At 42.4% G+C, this 23,986-nt stretch overlaps 1 protein-coding gene across 3 annotated transcripts in view; it reads right to left on the reverse strand.

The window, feature by feature from the left end:
- Nucleotides 1-23,986, reverse strand: part of BCL2L13 (BCL2 like 13) — an 84,907-nt gene that overhangs the window by 31,220 nt on the left and 29,701 nt on the right. For 2 of the 3 annotated variants that reach the window (XM_075005667.1, XM_075005676.1), the window contains exons 4-5: nucleotides 16,474-16,630; nucleotides 10,383-10,452 (exon numbers count right to left, since the gene is read on the reverse strand). In XM_075005667.1, the coding sequence (XP_074861768.1) occupies nucleotides 10,383-10,452; nucleotides 16,474-16,630 (227 nt within the window). Of the gene's footprint in view, nucleotides 1-10,382; nucleotides 10,453-15,908; nucleotides 16,081-16,473; nucleotides 16,631-23,986 lie in introns of those variants that run through there. The other variant, XM_075005685.1, reaches the window with a different exon arrangement.

A 23,986-nucleotide genomic window follows, 5' to 3' on the forward strand; every position in this document is an offset into this window, starting at 1 on the left:
TTATATAAACAGTCACTGGGGAGAAAGCATTTTTCACCACTGAAATTCCCAAGAACTAAAACATAAAACCTCTGTAGCTAAATATTCCTCCTGGTGTGACATTCATGAAAAAACAGACACTCTTGTACATGAATCTGCCAGCAGAATATTTGTCTGATTTGCCTTTTATACCAAGCCCACAAAGACAGTGAAGATATGGCAAAAAAACAAAAAACAAAAAAAAAACAAAACCGCTCTCTCTAGGGTTGGCTGTTGACCCCTGTGCTATTGCATGGAGTACAGGAGGTCAATGCAAGAGTATAGAGACTAACTCTTCACCAGGAAAATAAGGTGACAGATACATCCATTCTAGCTACTCAAACACCATAGCTAGAATTGCTCATCTGAAATTCACTTATTTTCCTAACATAGCTTTGCCTTGGAGACTGAAGACTTTCATTTAGAACAGGGCTGGGCAATGAGTGGACTGAATGCGGTTTGCTGGTGTTATCCCCTAGTGGGGCACCAGCACTTACTTGATCTGTGCATCCACAAGTATATCTGCTTAAACCTTCCCTTGCCGCAGATCGCCATTCCCAGCCAACAGGAGCTGCAAAAGAGGTGTTACTGCCGCATCACTTCCCACAACATCCACTGGTTGGGAACAGCAATCTGTGGCCAACGGAAGTTGCAAGTGGCTATATGTACAGATGCACAGGTAAATAAAGAACCAGAGGCCCATGAAGGGTTAACTCTGGTGAATTACTGTTAGCTTGTTGCCCACACCAATTTAAAATACCCACTAGCTAGTCGATCAAGCCAGTTAACAGCCTACAGAGAGTCTAGAGACACTAGACAGCTCTAAAATACTGGAAACATTATATATTTTTCCACTGAGAACAATAAATACAGCTATATTTGGTGCAGTCACCTTTCTCCTGATATTTGCATGGTGCATAGGTTCTATGAAAAAACTGTGCTGTTTAAATATGACACGTTCCTAATTCTATACCAAGCTGATCAAGCGCATGTGCATACTCATTTCTTAGTCAATTAATAAATATTTTTGTAGACCAACACCATTAAAGAGAGTCTGTTTTAGGCCTGACTGAAGGCCTAGTATAGTGTGGAAGCATATGCAAAGGTTGCTTTGAGTCATCATGCTATGTAGAGTCTAGGGATCAGTAAGGCTTACTGTAAATTAGCTCTACCCAACTTGCCTATAGGCTGTCACAGCCTAGTATGGCTCAAGCTCCTCAGAGATGAGTGCTAAAGATTTTCCACTCCTGTCACTAGGCCAGGAGCTGAATGTGGAGCAACATAGGACGACAGACAGCTATTGCACCTGCATGTCCCCTTTTGCTATCTTATCAATATATAGGGCCAGGACACATAACTGCTGTGCAACAATTTATTTATTTATTTTTACCTTCACATTGCTTGCTGCCATTCATTTATTGAATAGTTTGACAACATTATGCACATTGTAAATGATGTACAGCAATACCACCAAAAGACAGCTCTAATACAGCTGCTTTTACATAGCAGCCAAGTTCAACTTAACCGATAGGGGTTTTTAGCTGACAGCCAACTTAATTGTTCATATATGGTAGAATGAGATGTATTTGACCAGTCTCTTTTAACACACTTCATTTTTCTTTTCTTGACACTTAGGCGTTTAACTCTGTACTGTCACTTCCTAGTGTCTTTGTGGTGTGATTTTTTTCTGTTGGTGTTTTTGATCTGTGAGATGTAACCTTTAACAGCTTAAGTTTGGTAAAGGTTTTTTTTTGTTTTACATTTCTTTTGTTTTTAATAACCCAAATTTAATACGCAGCTTAATTTAGTGAGTTTACAACATACTAGGGACCAAATCTTCTACAATACAATCTATACTTTAGCAACTGTTGTGTAGGCATTCATTTTCACTTGATGATAAAATACAATAATGCACCTCATCAGTCCCTCAACCGAGGTCGTTGGGGCGCCTTCATGACAACGTTCCTTATAATGTCTCTCCATCTTCGCCGGTTGTGTGCCAGTTCTTGAGTTGCAGCAAAGGTCGTCCCTATCCATTCTTTATCATCATCTATGCATTGCTTTTTCTGTCTGCCACGTCTCCTTTTGCCATTCCTGTACCTTGCAGTATGGTCTTGGACAGGCCTGATGATCTCATTGTGTGTCCATACCATCTTAGGTTACTCTTTTTCACTCTGTATAATAGGTTGTGATGAGGTCCTATTGTGGAGTTGTTGATGTGTCTCACCTCTTCGTTACTAATACGTGCCATGTACGGAATGTTAAGAAGCTTGCGGTACAGCCTCATTTCAAGGGCCTTGATCTTGCGCTCTAGTTCTGCTGGCAGAGTCCAAGTCTCACAAGCATATAAAAAGATGGAGTGTACAAGAGCTTGCATGAGTCTTACTACGTTTTGGTCTTTCCAGACTGGTTTTAATTTTGCCATTGCCACGGTTTTTATTGCTGTTCTAGTAAGTAGTTCTGGTTTTGTACCTGCATTAGAGATGATCGACCAAAGGTATTTAAATTGTTTTACTTCTTCCAATTTCTGTTGTTTTATAGATATTTGTGCAGATATGCTCTGAGGATTGTTGGTCATGAGTTTTGTCTTTTCTGCATTTATTTCCATGCCATATTTCATTGAAGTTTTATCTAGGCATTTAACAAGGTTATCTAGTTCTTTTTCACTCCCTGCCAGTCCAACAATGTCATCTGTGAAGTGTAAGTTGGTTATAGATTGACCACCAATGCTTATGGCTCCCGTGTGGTCATCTAGAGCATCTATCATGATATGTTCCAGAAAGATGTTGAAAAGGGTAGGAGAGAGTATGCAGCCCTGTCGCTCTCCTACAGTGGTACAGAACCAGGCACCAACGGCACCACTGAATACCACTGCACTACTGACCTTTTTGTATAAATTTTTAATTATGTCAAAGTTTACTGTTGATGTTAAATTGCTTCATTGCTGCCCATAGTGCTGTGTGCCAAACTCTGTCAAAGGCCTTTAAAAAAATCAATAAAAACATGGTACAGGTCTTGCTGATGTGAACTGTATTTCTGACACAGAATAGATAAGTTGAAAATCTGTTCAATGGTACTCCTGCCTGACCAAAAACCGGCTTGTTCTACAGAAATAATCTTCTAAGCCTGGGGGCGTTAATCTGTCCAGTATGATTTTCAGCATCACCTTACTAGGGTGGCTCATTAAGCTGATGGTCCTGTAATTGTCACACAACTGTAGGTTTCCTTTTTTAGGAAGCGTCATAATTAGTGACTGAGTTCAAGTTGTTGGCCATTCTCCACTCTGCCATATTTTATTGCAAATCATCATGAGTATGTCAACCATACTGCTACCTCCATTTTTTTTTACAAATTCAGATGGCATGTTATCTATGCCAGGTGATTTGCCTGCCTTTAGCAATTTAATGGCCGCTTCAACTTCCTCCCATTAGTTTCTTCTGTTGGGTTATTAACTTTCAGAATGTTAGGATCTCCATTGGAGTTATGGTTGTAGAGCTCAGAGCAGTATTCCGTCCATCTGTTTATACTGTATTTTATACTAAAATATAATGCTTAATTGGTAAAATAGATGCCTACAGTTTTCCATGCCAAGGTGTATTCCTTTTCACTGCTGAACTCTTGGAGCAGAAGCATTAGCAACAATTTTTACTGAGCTTTGAGTTAGTTTGCTTGTGATACTAATTTAACTTGTTAACTGTTTAGAAGCACTAACATTAATGACAACAACTTCCCTTTAACATTATATAAAATAAAATAAATGTTAAAGCAAAATTAATTTTAAATACAAATCCAGGCAAATACTTTGAGGACATTTAGCCTTCATGATGCTTGGCTGCGTTTAGGAGACAAAAGGTGGAAACCTGTTGAAACTGTCTGGTTAGCTTTTAACTGAAAACTAATTTTTAAACATTTTTGCTAAAGCCAGCAAGGCCAAAAGCCTCACCAGGCGCCTGGGCAAGATAAGAGAGGGCCCTGCTCCATGCCTCTGGCAGGGCCTCAGGCACAAGGTGAGAGGGTGGGGGGCAGCCAACCCTCAGTACCACCAGAACTACGGCATACTCTGCTCCAGCTGTGAACAGTACCTGGAGCACAACATGCAGTGCTCCAGCAGTGATTTAAAGGCCCTGGGCTCTGGCTGCTACAGCAGTCATTGTAGTGGCAGATGGAAGCTCTGGGTCCTTTTGTATCTCTGGGCACCAGGGTAGTTGCCCCATTAATCCCCCACTCTCCTCTTCCCTCTGGTTGCCTTGCCTGGCTAAGACATTTTTATAACTATTTAAAACTGCAAACAAGTTCATAAAAACCTAAACACAAAACTGGCATGTACTCTTAAAATGTAGACTACTGCCCTGCCAATGTTGGGGTGTGCTGTCTTAACCATTCAACAGACAAGGATACAGTTTGTAATATTTTACATTTTAAGTCTACGGTTTTTGCCCTTCCCTTACAAATTACACTGCACACCATTTTTCATCTAGGAGCAGAAACCTCAAACTAGTTTGAGCATGAAAGATTTTTCCAGTATTAGTCACAGGCTCTCTGTTTAAGAAAAGCATTGCACAAACTGCCAGATGCTATGCTGAACAAAGTGGCTGCAGCTTTTTTTTGTTTTCCCAATTAAAAAGAAAAAAAAAACTCTTCATCTTTCCATCTCCAGTTTTATTTCTTCTAATCCAGATTAATCATATACAGATAAAATGTGCGCCCAAGCACTCCACTTGAAGGAAGATAAATGCACGTGTGTTTCACCTTTCTATTACTGTTTTCTGCAGCACCTACTGTGCATCCTTGGTTCATTGACATGTCATGTAATCTTTTGGACTGGTGATACATCAGGAAGTACGGAATGGGAATGAAAGATATTTGTTCAGATGCTTGCTGTTAGTCAAGCAAGGTCTTATTTTAATTCACTATCCCTCTTTAGCATTTTACTAAGAGGCTTAATGACACCTTTGCTATCCTTGGTGTAAGCAAACCTGACAGAACACTTCAGCACAAGTTAAGATCCAATATTACTTCAGGTATGAGTGAGGAAAATTTTGAAAAACTATTCTTTTTAGAAATATCTGATATCATATTTGCTCCCTTGCGTCAGATTTTTACTACTGGAGATATTTTGCACAGAAATATAATCTGTCCCTCTTAGAAATTTATCTTTTCTTATTGTTGGCTTCCCCTCCTGAAATGGCATCCCTCTGTTTGCAACAACCATTTTAGGTGGCAGAAGTGAACATGAGGAGCAACTAATCTCCACTGAAAACAGTCTCCATTCCTATGCAAAGTGCCCCTGGTAATAAAAATAAAAGGAGTAGACAATTTCTCAAAAAGGAATGTTTTCCAAACCTTCACTCCCACAAAATGTTTGGGGCTCTGAAAATAAAATAGGAATTATAACAGGCACATAGCAAGTGCTCCTACTAGTCTTACTACTCCAGCCTCATAAATTTGTAATAAACCTATCAATTAGATTTTACAAGACACCTCCACTTACAACTATAGAGTTTGCCATTTTATCTTAGCAACTTCTCTGCCAAAGACGAAAAACACGTAAGAACTGGGAAAGACCTTTTTATAGCGTGTTCAGACACCTGACATGTTCTCTCTTATTCTAAGTGCCTTTTTTAACTCACACACAGAGAGAGCGAGAGAGTCCAGAAAGCAGAGAGGAATTTAAACCAATAAACCCTTACTCCATCTACTCAAACTAGAAATATTATCAGAGGAAGTGCTACACCTTCTGTGAAGCATCCATATGCTTCAGGAATGATAAGCATATACTGTATTTATACTATAAACTTTCCATTTTGGTTTGCTAAAACAGTACATTGCGGATTATACATTTCACACTCAAAATAAAATCAGACATCTCTGGATGGTTAATCCTAATAGGTGCTATGGAATATTTGTCTTGATGAGGCAGGTTTACCAGACAAAGCTGCAAGTATCTGAGACGTATTTTGACAGAGATTCTCAATTGAAAGTTAGTTCAGGACCAGAACCCCCACTGGCTCAAAGGGTTTGCCACAGGCTTGCATTTTAAAGATATGAATAATCAAACCTAAAGGTGGAAGACCTACCTGGCATAAAGTCCAAGGCTGATAAACCTCAGTTCTAGTAAGTTACATGGGTAGCACACTATTAAGTTCTTAAGTAATTTTGGTAAGCATTTCAGTTCTGGAAATAAAATACCATTATGATTATTTGTTCCTGCATTTAATTAATAAAGTATTTCTTATGCTTTGGTAATAATGTCGAAAGCTCAGTTCACTATTTTCTACTTTTATACAATTTTATTAGACTTGTAACTAAATGTCTCTTTAGTCTTTCCTTAGCGGTAGGTTGCAGTCAAGAACAGAGGATACTATAAATTTAAACTCATTATCTCCAATAGAAACTATTTAACATGTTAAAGCAAACAAGAAAATAACCTCTCTCTCTAAATTATAAGAGAAACAAATGAGAATAAGTTTGAGACAATATTTCTACATTACATTAAAACCACTGCCAGAATTTTAACGTTCTATGTTCCCATTGGCTAACCTATATTGAAGGTTGTCATACTGCACACACACTGATGTACTCTGTTTTTAAAAAAATCTATCTGATGGGAAACAAAATGATATCCACCAAGGGTCATGTTACATTCCATACTTTGGAATGACCTGTAACTCCTATATTGTTCATTTTTATATAACTGTGTATAATTATGATATTGCATATAAAACAGGCCATGTGAGGTATCAGGGAATGATTATGATCTGTTGAAAATCAATGTTCTACCTAAATATGTATATTGTTAATGCATATTAAGTTATGAGAATGTGTTACAGGTTGAAACTCCCTCGACCAGCAACATCACTGGTCCAGCAACTGCAGGACCCCAGCTGTGAGAACCCAGGCAACCTTACGTCGGGAAGCCAGCTGGGGCATGGAGACCTGCCAGCAGACCCAGTCATAGGAACCCTGCCTGGCTGGGGGAACTCCAGTAGCCCCACTGACAAACCCCAGGAACCCCACAGCTGGCAGACAGCTGGGTCATGGAGACTCTCCAGCAGACCCGCAGCGGCAGGGACCCTTGCCAGATAGCGAAGAGCCCAGCAGCCCTGTGGGGGAGCCCAGCAGGAGTGGGGGGGGCCCTTCCAGGCAGTCAGCCTGAGCCCCCCTGATCTGGAACCACTCAGGTCCGGAGGAAGGAGGCGCAACCTGTATAGGGTCGTCACTAAATTATACTGGCTCTCCAGGACAATGACAAAGCAGGTCACCAACATCCTGGTGGGTGCTGAATAGACATCACCACCCATTGTCCAGTAGATGAGTACACTCTAATGACTTAACTCAAAGGAGATACATCAGGGTATTGCTTCACTTTCGGACTTAGCTGTGTGCCCCCCAGACACAACTGGACTTGTGTTTGCCAAGCACATGGGCCTAAGGATGTAAAACAGAACACAGTGGCCCCACACTTGGGGGTTTCTCCCTCTCATGCTGCAAGCAACAAGGACATTCAGAAGACCGAAAACTCCAACACAGGAGAATGGCTAAGATTTGAAGGGATAAACTCACGAAAGTGGTAGATGCGGTATACCTAGACTTTAATAAGGCATCTGACATGGTCTTGCATGATCTTTATCAATAAAGTAGGGAAACAACTTAGATGGGACTAACAAAGGTGGCTGCATAACTTGCTGGACAACCATTCTCAGAGTAGTTATAAATGGTTTACAGTCATGCTGGAAGGCGATAACAAGTGGGGCTCTGCAGGGGTCTGTTTTGGGACCAGTTCTGTTCAATAACTTCATCAATGATTTAGATGTTGGCATAGAGAGTATACTTAAATATGCAGGTGATATCAAGCTGGGAGAGGCTGCAACTGCTTTGGAGGGTCAGAATTCAAAATTATCTGGACAAAGTGAAGAAATGGTCTGAGGTAACAGGATGAAGTTCAATAAAGGAGAAATGCAAAGTATTCCACTTAGAAAGGAACTATCAGCTTCATACATAGAAAACAGGAAGTGACTGTCTAGGAAGGAGTACTGCAGGAACGGATTTAGGGGTCAAGAGCAGACCACAAGCTAAATGTGTGTCAACAGTGTGATGCCGTGGTAAAAAAGGCAAACATGATTCTGGGATGCATTAACGGGAGCACTGAGAGCAAGAGATGGGAAGTCATTTTTCTGGTCCACTCAGCACTCATTAGGCCTCAACTGGAGTACCGTATCCAGTTCTGGGCACCACATTTCAAGAAAGATGTGGAGAAGTTAGAGGTCAGAGAAGAGCAACAAAATGATTAAAGGTCTAGAGAACATGAACTATGAAGGAAGACTGAAAGAACTGGGGTTTTTTCAGTTTAGAAAAGAGAAGACAAGAGGGGACATGATAGCAGTTTTCAAGTACTTAAAAGAAGGTTACAAGGAGAAGGGAGAAAAATTTTTCTCCTTGGCTCCACCTATCTTTTCTAAAGAACTTGCGATCCAATAAGCCACCTAGCTGACAGGATTCTGAGCTCTAAAGTAGCTGCAATGTCATGCACCTAGTTCACTGATCATTTCTGGTGCCAAAAACTGCTGAACAGTTAGCCATTGGATGAGACAGGTTGTTGAAGGATAACAACAACAACAATGTGGAGGCAGCAGTGAGAACATACAGAGAGTTGGGAAGCTGGTTAAGAACGAGCAGAGGTATGAGACGAGATCAGATATTGCTGAGTATCTTCATCACGCTCCTAGAGAGAGCAATGTACAAGATCAAGGAAGAGATAGAAAGTATATTGATGCACGGAATGAGAATTAACAACTGGAGGTTCGTGGATGATATAGCTATCATCGAGAAAGATGAAGGTGTGCTAGTGAGAACGGTGCAGGTGCTAAATGAGGAAGGGAAAGCAGTACAAACTGATTATGACCATCGATAAAATGAAGACAATGGTATTTGGAGATAAGGAAATAGGAAGGAAGATCAATGTAGACGGGATCAAACTAGAAAACAGTAGTTCAAGTATCTGGTGAGCAACATGATGCATGAGCTACACTGTAAGAAAGAAATAGCTACTAGAACAGTAGAAGAAAAAGCGAGTTTGAAGGCAATGGACAAGATCTGGAAAAGCAAAGCGATTGGCTTCGGAATGAAGCTAAGCCTCTTGAAAACCTGTGCATTCAGCAGCAAGTTGTATGGATGTGAGACATGGGTGATAAAAGATTTGAAGAAAAGGATATTGGCATTCTAGAGGAGTTGTTATAGAAAGATCCTGAGAACAGGATGGATGCAGAAGGTCACCAATGAGAAATTACATAGGAAGATACAGCCAAAAGACAACCTATTGCAGAAGGTTATACAAAAGGAATTTACAGCTAGTCAGGCATGAATCAATGAATGAAAGGTCAAGACCCTGGTACTGTGCATAATGGATGGTTAGAATAGGAGAGACAGACCCCACAGAGAATGGGTAGATGAACTAGTAGATTGGTGCGGAGCTAGTGTACAGAAACTAAGACACTCCACACTGGACAGGGGAAGATGGAATGATATAGTGAGGGAGGCATCAGACACCAACAGCACTGAACCCAGGGCTGCTGCTGTTGATGATGATGATTATGTCACTTTCCAAAGTCTTCAGATCCTCTAAGAAACATAGCTCTAGAGAGATGGATCATATGAAGTAGTGCAAAGTGGTATGCACAGGCCTCAGAGATAATAGAAAAGTTCTATTTTACCAGTTCTGTTGTACCAGCAAAATCAGTCATCACAGGTAGTGTGATGACATGATTAAAAAGCCCTCTAGCAGTTCACACACATAGTGATGTTAAGGTTGCTGCGGGAAGATTAATTCAATTTTCTGAAATAGTAACACCTCAATTCTGGAGCATAAAAACATTTATTTTTCTCAGAACTAGATTAACAAATGTAAAAATTTTAAAACTTAACAAAAAAACTAAGAAGGGGTTGCAGAGAAGTATAATGGAAACACTCATTTTTCACAACAGATCTGCAACAACAGTAAATGCTTCTTAGGGAATTCAAAGTTTTTACTAAAACAGCATTCAGGCATCAATGTCAAGCAACATCAGCTTTCATTCTCTCCATCTTACTACTTACCCAACACCACCATAACATTATATTCATAAATAGCAAAGGCATTCAAATGTAGTCCAGAAAAAAATACAAGAATTGTGCCATATCTACACACACACCTTTTTTGAGGGGAGGAGATATTAGTCAGCAACCCCCTTATTTCTGGTTCTGAGTTGCTACTAAATCTGTGACGTCCACAAGTGTATATGTCCTGCTATGGGAGTTTTATAGTGGAAATTCTTACCGATTAACAACAAAGTGTTACAAACTCAAAGTTAAGGTAATTCAGTTATTACCTTGCTCCATCCACTGACATGAGCAGCTGTCTCCTGAGTGCATTCTTGATATTCCTGATAAGTCACTGGCCTGAAGGAATTAAACCAACACCAAAGTTTATATAGGGGAAAAAAAAAAACCCAAAAAACCAAAGCCAAAAACACCTAAAGATTAAACTTCTGTTCCCAAATAACTAAATGTTCACACATCCACTGAATGCATATGCAGTTATACTAGCTAAGTGACAGTTTCAAGAACTATGACATCTCATGCTTCAGGGTATAAGATATAACATGGGTCAAGGCAGCATATCCCTCTGCCAATAGTACTGGTCTGCACATAGTTTGATAAACCACAGGCTTTTAAAATGAAAAATCTGGCATCATCTCCTATCTAATGCAGGATACAGGATTAGCAGATTCACTGATCTGTTACAGGAAATGCTAGATTCCTTTTCAACACACAATTAGGAAATAATCACTCATCTAAGGATTATAAGGTTACAAAAGGAGTGTCTAATAAAAGCAGATCTGTTTATAGATCACAGTATAATACACATATGAGCTGGCAAAAACTTGTGGATTTCTGTTTGGGAGAAGTTGAGTTTGCTTTTACTCCAATTCAGAAGGCAAATAAAATTGCCAATACCTATTGGCAAACCAGAAAGCAGAAAAATTTGATTTCAGAAACACTAAAATATTGTGTTCATGAAACAAAAATGCATGAAATTGACATTCAGCTGGTCTGGGAGTCAGGAAGCTCAGGGTCCTCAGCTCAGGACAGAGCACATGGTAAGGCTGCCCCAGAACCAAGGATTTTGGGAGCTATGTCTAGGACTTCCAGGCTCCTAGCTCCATGGCAGGGACCCAGGAATCTGGAAGAGTCCCAGCTGCAGAGTCTAGAACTTGAGTGGCCAACCTTTTTTGCATCGGGGGCCACATGGCAATTTTTACGTGTTCTGGGGGCCAAACACAAAATAGCCCCAAACCCGCCCTCCCCCATCCCTAGGCTTAACCTCTCTCAGCCCCAAACCTGCCCTCCTCCCATCCACAGGATTAACTCCTTTCAGCCCCCAAACCCATGCCCCCATCCCCAGAATTAACCTGCCTCAGAAGCCCCACACGCTGCTGCTGTTCCTCCACACCCATCGTCTCCTTCTCGGCACAGCTGCCCAGTTCCAGCAGGAGCAGACTTGACCGCCCCTCCCCCAGCTCTCCTGCTCACTTCCCCCCATCTGCAGCATGGGCAGCTCTCTGCCCTGCCATGCTAAAACAATGGACCTAAATTTAATTGTTTTAATGGCTGAATCCCTCCCTGCCATCTGTTAAACTAATTAAATTTAGTTCCATGACTTCATCCACAGCAGGGAAGGGAGCTGCAAGTGGCTCCTTAAGAGCTGCAGGTTGCCAACCCCTGCCCCAGCGTGGCTACACCCTGCACCCCACGCTTACTTTGGTCAACTTGCGTAAAATGGCACTGCTGCTGTGGGAAAGGCCTTCACAGGCTAGATTCTGGCCTGTGGGCCACATGTTGGCCACCCCTGGTCTAGAAGCTCTGAGATACTGGATTCCTGTCCGGGCTCCTGGAGCTGCCAGGCTCTCTACTGCAGAATTGTTATACCTGCAACACTGGGAGACTTCCACTTTTGTGCCCTGTACAGAATTGATTCTTTTGGTTTTTTTTTTTGTTTTTAAATTTCAGAATGGCTCAACATACACACTACCTAAACACATTAGTGTTATTTTTGCACATATTTACATATCATCATGTAGTGAAAACAGGTAGAAAAAAATCAATGAAATTTGCTCTGGGAACTGTAATTTTGGCTTATCTTAAGTACACAGTCTTGATTTTTCTTCGTACACTGGTTCTTTTCATATTTAGTTTTACATTAAGTGAAGGGTCGAGGAAAGCAATCACACAGAGAAGGTAGGCATCACATTAGGAGACTAAACAGCAGCTCCAGTCTTCTAAACAGGCATGTTTATGGTGCACATTTTCTTTGGTATTCCAACTAGTTTATATTGAAATCTGACCTGATTACATCCCATGGCAATATGGCTGCAGGCTATTGATATTTTAGTTTTATCCAATGACGTTCTATGGGGCAAGTTAACAGAAGAAGAAAACAAACCTTTATCTTTTATGTAATCATGCAAAGGAAGGCCGCTACGCATTCAAGTAAACCAACTTACTAAAGATTTTATATTGAAAGCCCTTTCTATTACAAAAACAACCTACAACAGCAGATGTTTCCAGATCATCCACCCAAATACTTACAGCTCTGACACAGCTTAATTTTGAAAGAGTACACCCATCATTATGGTTCACTTGTTCACCCTTCAATGATCATAAATGAATCCAATAGCCTACATGACTCACACGATGGTCTCCTAATCTTACAATACATTATTTGGAGTTTATTTTTTTAAAATACAGAAAAATGGCATGTTGTAACTTTGTGCACTGGCAACAAGTTAGAAAATTCAACAGCTTTATTGCTGCAGGAAATAGTTGATCAGCAGAGCTCCCTCTGATTTAAAGGTCCAGCTATTTTAAAAGATAAAATATAGAAACTTTTATTAGAACATGGAAAGGGCCCATGACCTCTTAGCAGTGGAAAACTTAACAGAGCAACTTGCGGTATTCAAGTATATCTGCACCTTCAAACAACGAGGGAAACATACTAGCGTATCTTCTCAGATCAAACTGATCCATTTACTGTCCAAACTCAGAGTTTTGCAGTTAAATATATTTTATTCAATATCTATTTAATTTTGTACAGTTTTATTTCAAAACCAAAATTATTTCATACGTGGCAAAAGGAACAAGCTGCAATTCAGGCTGCAAAGACACCTTTCTCTTTCTCAAAATAAAGATGTTTTCACAGATTTGTCTTTTTGCTGGAAGAACAGTTTTCCCTCACATTTTGTGTAAAAAGTTTGACTAACTTTCTCCAAAAGAAAAACCTTGACAAATCAACCAACCAAAAATTCAAGAATAGGGTTAAATTTAATTTTCTTCCACTTAATGTAAGTCCAAAGGGTAATTTTTTTTAAAATAATTACAAAGCTTGTAAAACGAAGTTTAAAATGAAAGTGCCTCTTGAAAATTAACCGGATAGTATTGATCTCTCAGTGCTATCAAGAGTTATTCTTTCAGTAGAGCAAAGCAGACCCAGTTTTATGAGCCAGGTAAAGAAAAACTCAAATCTGTAAAGGAGGAATGTTTCTCTTGAAATTAATGGCCCATAAACTATTTCCTGTTTATTGTTTACAAATAGGAATGGAAAAGAGAATCCCTGTGTACAAAGCCATCATCTGAAAGCTATTGTGTTGATTTCTAAAAGATCACACAAATAGTTAATAAGATCAGACTACAACAAAGACAACTGTGTCAAGGATTTAGTACAACTCAGGTTTCTGAACATGTATAAATATGCCAGACAAGATTTCCCAAACTTTATACAGTTGAGACCTGTTTTTTTCCAGTACCATTTTTTGAGGCCCAAAAATATGAACACATATAAAAAAGAATGAAAAATGAATAAATTTTCACTATTTATTATTTATTGACAATAATACTACTACATAGTGATAATTTGTATATTTTCTAAGGACCAGTATTTTTTTCTTCCAAGTACTGGTACTGGGCCGCAGACCACACTTTGGGAAACTCTGTGCTAGACAAATGAAATAACTAAAATCTGTTTCTGAGCACAAATAACTCACATGGATCACTAAAACATCAGTTAGCATCTGGAGAGCTTAGCACAGACTTCTCATTATCCCTATGCACTGCATCAAGAAAAAATTAAAGTGGAACCAAGTAATTAGACAAGTTTCACCATTAACTGATATGATAGCCTATAGGCAGCACTATGCACTTCCATACACAAGACTGAACTTCATTTAATGGTCCATTAAAAACAAGACATAAGGGAAGGTGTTGCACTTATCAGCTTCTGAAGACAAAGTATGTGGTCTAGCCACTATGTTTATCTGGGTCAGTGGTCGGCAATCAAAACAGCAAAAAGAGCCTTTTTTGCAGTTTGGTTTTTAAAAAAAAAACAAAAACCACACACAATAGTTCAAGAGCCATAATGCATAATGGTACGAAACAGTCCTTAGTAAATAACATCAAACCATACTTTTTGTAATACCTAATTTAAGGACAGTGGACACATTTTGTAATGCAATACATTTACTGCAGGGCATTCACAAACTTTACATATTCTATTTCCTCACTTTGTGTGTGTGTTTGTACCACTGTCTTCCTGCCTTTCACTTGTGAACCTTCTCTCTCTCTCTCTCTCTGGAGGACGCTAGGTGGAGTTATCCAACATTTCGAGATCACATGTCGTTTGCTATTTAGATATGAGTTGCTCATTTTGGGGCTCTTAGATGTTCACCAGTCATGTTTTTGTGTTTTTTTTTTTACTTTGCAAATATAGCACTGAGAGACAAAGAAGTCCTTAAAGAGCTGCATGCGGCTCTGGAGCCCCAGGTTGCAGACCTCTGATCTGGTAAAATCAAGGAACATAGCTGACTGGCTGCCCAAACAGTCATGGTCAGATGCTGCAGATGTAACAAGAGACCTTTTCTACAGAACTAAGGACAACATCTTTGGGATTCAGTGTGGTGTGATCTTTACTGATCTATGTACAAATACAAATGAGACCCAGTTTTCATACACAAGAAAGTGAGCCAATCCACTGTCCATTAACCAATTTCACTTAATAAGTCAGCAACTTGACCACTTAGCTCCCTGCAAGAAAGGTCTACTCAAGGAACTATTTACACAGTTCACTCTCTTAAAAGTCTACCTTAAGGTCACCTCCTAAGGACCCAGAGATTCACACCCCCTGTACCTCTATGGAGGTGCTATAAAGCCCACAATTTCAAAACTGAAGTTTAAACTTGACAAGTGATACTCTGAACTTTCAGCACCTTGTCATTTAAAAAAATATCTGGAACAGCTATACAAAAAGGTTCTGGGAGACTAATACTCAAAGAACGGGCAGAGGACACCAGACAATCTCATTTCCCCCCTGCCCCCATTGGTGTATAAATCTACAAATCAGAAACAGATGAGCCCTGTTTTTTCCAATGCTGTCATCATAGCTATATTTACAGAGACAAACTCCCAAACTGGTGCTTCACAGCCCAAGATTTCTATGCACAAATTTTGGACAACAGTTACATTGTTATCCAGTGCAATTAGAGGAAGTCAGTCTGGCTCCCCTAAAATGCAAAGATTGCTCATTCACACTTTCCAAAAAAAGCAACAAAAGAAACTATCTAGGACTCACTTTAATTAAGAGACTGAGGCACCAGTTACGTGTGCTATTGGAAATTAAACATTGATTCCCAACATGAAAAGCCAGTTCTTTATTCACTACAGAAAGCCCAACTGCCCACGCCCTCTTGAAAGAATGCAGTGAATCAATAAATAAAATAATCCCTTTTCTGTCTCACGTGGGCTCCTGGAGGACCCACCCCACTACAAGAATTAAAACAAAAGAGCAAAAGAAGCTGACTTACATTTAACCACGTTTCTGCGCTACCTGAATGCAACTTCTCTATTATTTCCTACTTGTCCCTCATTTTAAAGGCCAGGAGCGGAACAAGCTGAGAAGTACGTTCCCACAATGAAAATGTGGAAGTAATTCCATTGGCAGATGTGCAACCAAGACAAGTTTAGCAACATCTGGGGTACCTAAAATACAGAGATATCAACATTAGCCCCATGATATTGCACTTAGAGCATCTGAATCTAATAGTAAGAATAAGTGGGAATGCTAACTTGACTACAGTCCAGTATCTAGGAAATTTATGGTTTACAGGAGATTGCCAGATATCTACCAGTGGTTTGAAGTATGTCAAGTCAATCTTGGAGACTAAATGTTTGGAAGTTAAAAGGGTTTGAAAACTGCCTTAAAGCTAAAAACTGCAAAGGAGTGTTTGGTGTGGGTGTGTGTCAATAAAAGACAAACAGGCAAAGCAAGACTGGAAGAGAAACAATACCAAAACAAATAACCAGCATAACAGCAACCATAAGAATTTAGAGAGAAAAGTACCTTCCTACTAAGCAGAGTAAATGGCAACTTACTTGCTAAGAAGGATCTGTAGTGCTTTCTGAAGAGGTTCTTTCATTTCCTTGGACACTTTGTCTCCAAGATGAGCCAAACAATCTTCTATGGAACACTCTGGATTGGCAGGGCTGAATACTGGAGAAGTGTGGCAGTCAAACCCTGTGCTGGTAAAGGCTGAGGACAAAGCAAAAAACAAACCCCAAAACACTAAACAAAACTGTTCAGCTGTTACTTGCATTGTTTAACACAGTAAAATACATAGCTTAAGAGTAAGAGCATGCTTATAACACAATTTCAGGAGGATACATCAGGGCAAATTCAGCCTGAAATAATTAAGCATGAACCCATGGGAGTCCCTGCACCCAATGCATCCCCACTAATTTCTTACTTAGAGCTTCATGTTAGCAGGTGTGTGCGCACATACATGTGAATTGTAAGCTATATCTATTTTGCAGTCACTGAAAATACCTCTACCCTTAGACCCACTATGAAAGTTACACCACTATTTCCATCACTACCAAAACCACTGCCAGAAATGCGTCTAGATCTGCAACAATGCCTCAGGACATTTCTTAAAACAACATTCTGTTTGACTAAGACATTCTCCTTTATTTAATTTTTACTGAGTGAGATTCATGGGCTCAGTTCTGGGCCCCCTGGAAAGGGCAGGTCTTTGGGCAGAAAGGGTGGGGCTTCGAGCACCCAGTCCTCAATGTCGCCTGGACCATGACACTCAAGGTTGCCAGCAGCGATTTAAGGAACCTGCAGCTCCGGCAGCAGTGGCAGCCAGGAGCCCTGGGCCATTTTAAAATGCCAGACCCTGGGCAACTGTCCTTTCTGCCTGCACCCATCAGCCACCCTATTAATGGGTCATCTAGTCCACCCCTGCCAGTGGAGTGCAAGAGCAAAACTGGGTCCTTGATACATAATTTGGGCAAGCTAAAATGATAAAAAAAATTAGCTTCTGTATTTCTAGATGTATTTAAAATTGTAATTTGAATGTTAAATAGAAAAAAATAGTTATGAAGCTTGGTGTTAATGAAAAAGGATAACAATCTCAGCTGAGTCACAGGATACTTACTTATCTGCAAAGTCCAAATATAAGTGAGCTAGGGATCCAAATGGTGAATTTCAGTAGTAGCATAAAAGCCACACTTACATAAATATTAAAACACAGAAAGGTACACATGAAGGGAGGCAGAAAGACATACCAGTTGGAATTCTGAAGCACAGTACATGGAGCCAATAGTGTTAATTTAGAACAAATTTAATCTTTAAATTCAAATACACTTGGGTTTGTAAAAATAAAAAAACTTCAATCTGAAATTATGACAACATACTCAAATCATTAAAAGAATTTTGCTCAGGCTTTCTAAAGAAGCGTTTGACTTTTGGAGAGCACACACAAAATTTAAAGGAAAGGAACAGAAAAATGTTAACAAAACCATAATTAGAGCATCCATTACCATCTGAACAATATAAAAGGAAAGGTAATGTGCCTGAACAGTAGGTTGGCTTTTTCTAGGAGTCTGTCCCTGTGGCTATTCTACCACATGGTTGTGCCTTCAGTGCTCTCTTGACGGAGATGATGAATAGCAGCATCCACTGCTCTGGGCACTGGGCAGAAAATGGAAGACTGCCTCGCAGATGGAAATGAAAGCGGGAGGTGGAGCATTTCAAGTGAAATATCCCAAAGAACTCAAGTTACTGCATAGATAAGTAACCACTTCTTCTTCAAGTATATGTCCCTATGGGTGCCCCACTGGAGGAGATTCCCAAGCAGCAGCAGCATTGTAGAGTGGCATGCTGAAGAGGAAATCAAGGCAGATCACTCTGGACACAGGTAAGATGGCATATTTGGCGAACAGAGGACCAAATTGCAGTCCTGCATGTATCTGCTATGGGAAGATCCTTCAGGAAGGCTATAAAAGTAGACTGTTACTCTATGGCTATGTCTACACTAGCCAAAAACTTTGAAATGGCCATGCAAATGGCCATTTCGAAGTTTACTAACGAAGCGCTGAAATACATACTCAGCACCTCATTAGCATGTGGGCGGCCATGGCACTTCGAAATTGACGCGGCTCGCTGCCATGCGGCTCATCCAGACAGGGCTCCTTTTCGAAAGGAGCCCAGCTACTTCGAAGTCTTCTGATTCCTATGAACAGATAGGAATAAGAGGACTTCGAAGTTGCCAGGGTCCTTTCAAAAAGGAGCCCCGTCTGGATGAGGCACGCGGCGGCGAGCCGCGTCAATTTCTAAATGCCACGGCCGCCCACATGCTAATGAGGCGCTGAATATGTATTTCAGAGCTTCGTTAGTAAACTTCGAAATGGCCATTTGCATGGCCATTTCAAAGAGTTTTTGGCTAGTGTAGACATGGCCTATAAGGGGAATGTAACCCCACCACCTCACAGTGGGTCAAAAGATACAACCCTACTTCAGTCTTTGAATGGATATTACCTGGCCCTTAAACCTTTTAAGCAAAATATACAGTCTGAGACAGAACCCAGAGATCTTAATCCTATTGAGATAGAAGCTGAGGGGGCTCTCCATATTTAGTGTGCACACACTAGCCTCCTTTTTTGAGGCACAAGGCTTCAGGTAAAAAAAACTGAAAACAAATCTTCTGGGGGACATGAAATTCTAATGATGCTTTAGGCAGGAGATGAAATGGAAGTACAGCACAACTCAGTCGTGGTAGAAAACAATGCACGGCGGGTCTGCCATGAATACTCTGAATTTTAAAATAGAGCAGAAAATACTCTGAGTTCTGGGGACACTCTTCACTGAGGCAATGGCAACTACATATGAAGTCTGGAGGGACAGGAAAGACAAAGATCAAGCAGCCCTTGTGGGGATTACCTCAATGCAGTGAGGCCAAGATTGAGGTCCTATAGACAAGAGAGGTTCTGAATAGGGGGAAGTAAATTGCATAAACCTTTAAGAAAGCTGACTATACTGTACAGGCAAAGACAAACCCAAATAAAAGGCTATAATGGCTTCCACACCTACTCAAACTGAGCTCACCGATAGGCCTTGTGCCTTTAAGGCCAACAAGATCTTTGGGAGTAGAGAGTCAGAGGCTAGGAGTGGAGCAGTGAAAATACCAGGAATGAAAGCATTCCACGTCTGCCAGTAACTCCTAAAAGTAGTATGCTCTTCTACCTAGCAGGAAAACAATTAAAATTGTCTGACCAATTTAATTCTATGCCCGAGAACTATCTAGCAGCCAATACTTCAGGTTCAGACACAAAATGTTGGGATGGATTAGGAAGTAGGAACTCTCTGATAGGAGATTCTTCTTCAGGGGAAGGCAGAGCGGCATTGTCACAGAGAAAGGAAATCAATCTGACTACCACCAAGAAACTAGTCTCAGCCATGATGGCACTATCAAGACCCTGCCCCTTCTTGTCTCAATTTAAGCAAGGTCCTAAGGGTTAGAACAGGACACAGGACCAAGATGCTAGCAGAACATCTCCCAGGGAACTGTGGTTACATCCTTCTTTGGAGCAAAAGAGGTAACCTTTCCCATTGGTTGAAGCCGCACAGGCGTCTACCTTCATGAGGTCCCAGATCTGGCAGATACAATGGAATTTGAAGCTGTTGAGTTCCCACTTGTGGTTTCAAAGGAAGTTTCTGCACAAGCAGTCTGCAACTGTGTGCTGAAGTCACAATAGGTAAACCACAGAAATGTCTATATGTTGGAAGATGTTACCGTTCCACAGCCTTAGTAAATCTGCACTGAAGGATTATCATCTCATTTCTACCTCATCAGTCTAGATCAGGCGTGTCCAACCTGCGGCCCACGGGCTGCATGTGGCCCTGGACAGCTAGTAATGCGGCCCCACAAGATCGTAAACTTTTAACATTATTATGTGATTTATATACATTAACTATATTATATATTTTGTACGCGGCCCAAGACTATCTTCACTCAATGCGGCCCAGGTAAGCCAAAAGGTTGGACACCCATGGTCTAGATCATTCAGAAAATGCAGACGTGCACCATGGATTGTCTTTAGTGCCATGATGTTGACGTCGAGCAGTCTGTCTTGTGAGTACCATTTGCCCTGTGCTGTGGCACACTACCGGTGCATTTGCCTACCCAAGAGACAGAGAAGTTACTCACTTGTAGTAACGATGGTTCTTCGAGATGTGTCCCCGTGGGTGCTCCGCTACCTGCCCATCCTCCCCACTTCGGATCTCTGTCCGGTGTTTTTCAGGAGCATCTGGGGTGGTTGGTCAAGGAACTGGCAGGGACCAGATCGTGCACATGACCGAGGGCGCGCATGGGAGCGGCGTGCATCGGTGCATGTGCGATCCAGTGGAAACTGCTAGAAGAATTCCGATCTGCGGCGCTGGGCAAGCCCCACACCTACTGTGGAGCACCCCCGGGGACACATCTCGAAGAACCATCGTTACTACAAGTGAGTAACTTCTTTCTTCTTCAAGTGGTCCCCGTGGGTGCTCCACAGTAGGTGACTACCCAGCAGTAACCTCAAGTAAGGAGGTGGGTACTCGATTCATGTGCAGCTTGCCCCCTAGAGGACTGCTGTCGACAAACGGGTATCCTCATCGAACACCCGATGCAGGGCATAATCCTTGGCGAAGGTGTCGTAGGATGACCAAGTCGCCGCTCTGCAAATGTCTTTCAACGCGATTCCCTTGAAGAAGGCCGTTGATGCCGCCACCGATGGAGGAGTGAGCCCTGGGCGGGGCTAGCAAAGGGGTCTTTCGAAGCTCATAGCACAGTTTTATACAGGACACAATGTGCTTTGAAATTCTCTGGGAAGAGAAGCCTTCCCCTTTCGACCTGGGAGCGAGACACACCAGAAGCCTGTCCGTCTTCCGGAAGGGCTTAGTTCTGTCTATGTAAAAGGCCAACGCCCTCCTCACATCTAGGAGATGTAGGCGCACCTCCTTGCTGGAGCTGTGAAGCTTCGAGTAAAACGAGGGTAATACTATTGGTTCGTTAATGTGGAACTCCGAGGAAACTTTCGGAACGAAGGCTGGGTGTAACTGTAAGATCACCACCTCCTTTGAGAATACTGTGCAGGGCGGCGTTGCCATCACTGCTGCGAGCTCGCTCACCCTGCAGGCTGACGTAATCGCAAGAAGGAAGGTCGTTTTCATGTTAAGTAGTCGGAGGGGTACCGTGGCTAATGGTTCGAAGGGTGGTCCCGAAAGCATGTGGAGTACCAAGTCCAAAGTCCACGACAGTGGTAGCAGTTTTCAAGGAGGGTACAAGTTTACCAGCCCCTTCAAGAACCTTGTGACGTAAGGATGGGTGAATACGGTGGGCCCTTCCTCTTTGTGCCAAAAAGCTGATATAGCTGCGAGGTGGACCTTTAGTGAGGACAGAGAGAGCCCGTCTCGTTTGAGGTCCAGCAGGTATTCTAGAATTACAGTTATAGGAACGTCAAGAGCAGCTAACTGTTTGGCAGAGCACCAGGAGGTAAAGCGTGTCCATTTCTGTTCGTAAGTCCTCCTGGTGGAGGTCCTTCGGCTACACTCTAAGACTTGTCTTACTCCCTCCGTACACGTGCTCTCTAATGCGCTGAGCCATGGATTAACCATGCTTGTAGGAGGAGTCCCTGGGGGTGCGGGTGCACTATGGACCCCCTGAGCCTGCGTGAGTAAGTCTGGCGCTACCGGTAGGGGGAGTGGTGGACGATCCAACATGCGCAAAAGCAGGGGAAACCATTGTTGTCGGTCCCAAGGTGGAACTATGGGTATCATGCGAGCTCTCTCCCTTCTGGCTTTCTGCAGAACCTTGTGGATAAGTGTTGTGGGGGGAAACTCGTAGAATAGAGGGCCCTTCCATGAGATCATGAAGGCGTCCCCCAGGGACCCCCGCCCTATTCCTGCTCTGGAGCAGTACTGAGGGCACTTCTTGTTGCGCTGGGTGGCAAACAAAATCGACTTGGGGAAACCCCCAGGTGCGAAATACGCATCGTAGCAGGTCGGAGCGGATCTGCCATTCGTGCATGAGCGCAAAGCGCCTGCTCAGTTGATCTACCTTCACGTTGTGGACACTCGGCAAGTACGAGGCTTTCAACGTTATGTTGTTGGCAATGCACCAATTCCACAATCCGACTGCTTCTGCGCATAGCGCACGGGACCGTGCCCCTCCTTGTCAATTGATGTAGAACATGGTGGAGGTATTGTCGGTATTGATCCTGACTACTTTGCCGTGCAGGTATTTCCGAAAATGTCTGCATGCATTGAACACTGCTCTGAGCTCCAGTACGTTTATGTGCAGCGTCTGTTCCGCGGGGGACCATAGCCTTTGCGTCACCTTGCTGCCAATGTGTGCTCCCCACCCTATATGGGAGGCGTTGGTTCTAAGAAAAATGGAAATTTGTGGTTGGTGGAAGGGCACTCCCACTACCAGGTTCTTGGGATCTGCCCACCACTCTAGCGACTTCCGTACCTCCATCGTGGGAGATACTACCCTGTGGACAGTATGGGCTGCCAGTCTGTAAACACTCGCCAGCCAATGCTGCAGGCTTTGCATGTGTAACCTGGCATTCTGTACCACACACGTGGTGGCCGCCATGTGCCCCAACAGTTGCAGGCATGTTAGGATCGGCACCGCGGGGCTGTACATCATGACTTGCACCAAGGAGTTGATGGTACGGAAGCGGGTGTCGGGCAGGTATATTCTTGATGCGATAGAGAGTTTACGCGCGCCCCTATGAACTCTATATCTTGCGTGGGTTCGGTCTTTGACTTTGCGAGGTTGATAACTAGGCCCAGCCAAGTAAATGTGTTCGTGGTGACGCGTATCATGTGTGGGACCTCTGCCTTTGAGGCCCCTTTCAGTAGGCAGTCGTCCACATATAGAAAAATAAACACGCCCTGCCTGTGCAGGTAAGCTGATACCACTGCCAGGGTTTTGGTAAAGACTCTGGGTGCCGAGGATAGGCCGAACGGAAGAACCCTGTACTGGAAATGTTCCCTGCCGACCGTGAAGCGGAGGAAGCGTCTGTGTGCCAGGTGGATTGTTATATGAAAGTAAGTGTCTTGTAAGTCGAGGGCTGCAAACCAGTCTCCATCATCCAGTGCCGTAAGTATGGAGGCAACTGTAATCACCCGGAAGCGCTGCTTGCGCAAGTATCGGTTGAGGCCCCGTAGGTCCAAAATCTGCCTCCAGCCTCCTGTTTTCTTCTCTGATAGGAAGTAGCATGAGTAAAAACCTTTCCCTTGGAATTGTTCCGGCACTCTTTCCACCGCCCCTATGAACGTGAGGTGATCTATCTACCTCCTGCTTCAGCCTTGCCTTGTGAGAAGGGCCCCTGAGAAGAGGCCAGGTGGGAGGTTTCGTCGGTGGTAGTGACTGGAAGGGGATCGTGTAACCCGTGGCTATAATTTCCAGCACCCATTTGTCTGTTGTGATCTTTTGCCATTGGGAGTGGAACAGTTTGAGGCGATGATGGAACATGAGGTGAGAGTGACATTGAGTGATGGTGTTGATAGTGCAGTCCTTGACATACCCGTCAAACTTGCTGCCTCTGGGCTTGCCCA

This window comes from Carettochelys insculpta, chromosome 1, assembly GCF_033958435.1.
Source record: "Carettochelys insculpta isolate YL-2023 chromosome 1, ASM3395843v1, whole genome shotgun sequence".
Lineage (NCBI taxonomy): Eukaryota > Metazoa > Chordata > Testudines > Carettochelyidae > Carettochelys > Carettochelys insculpta.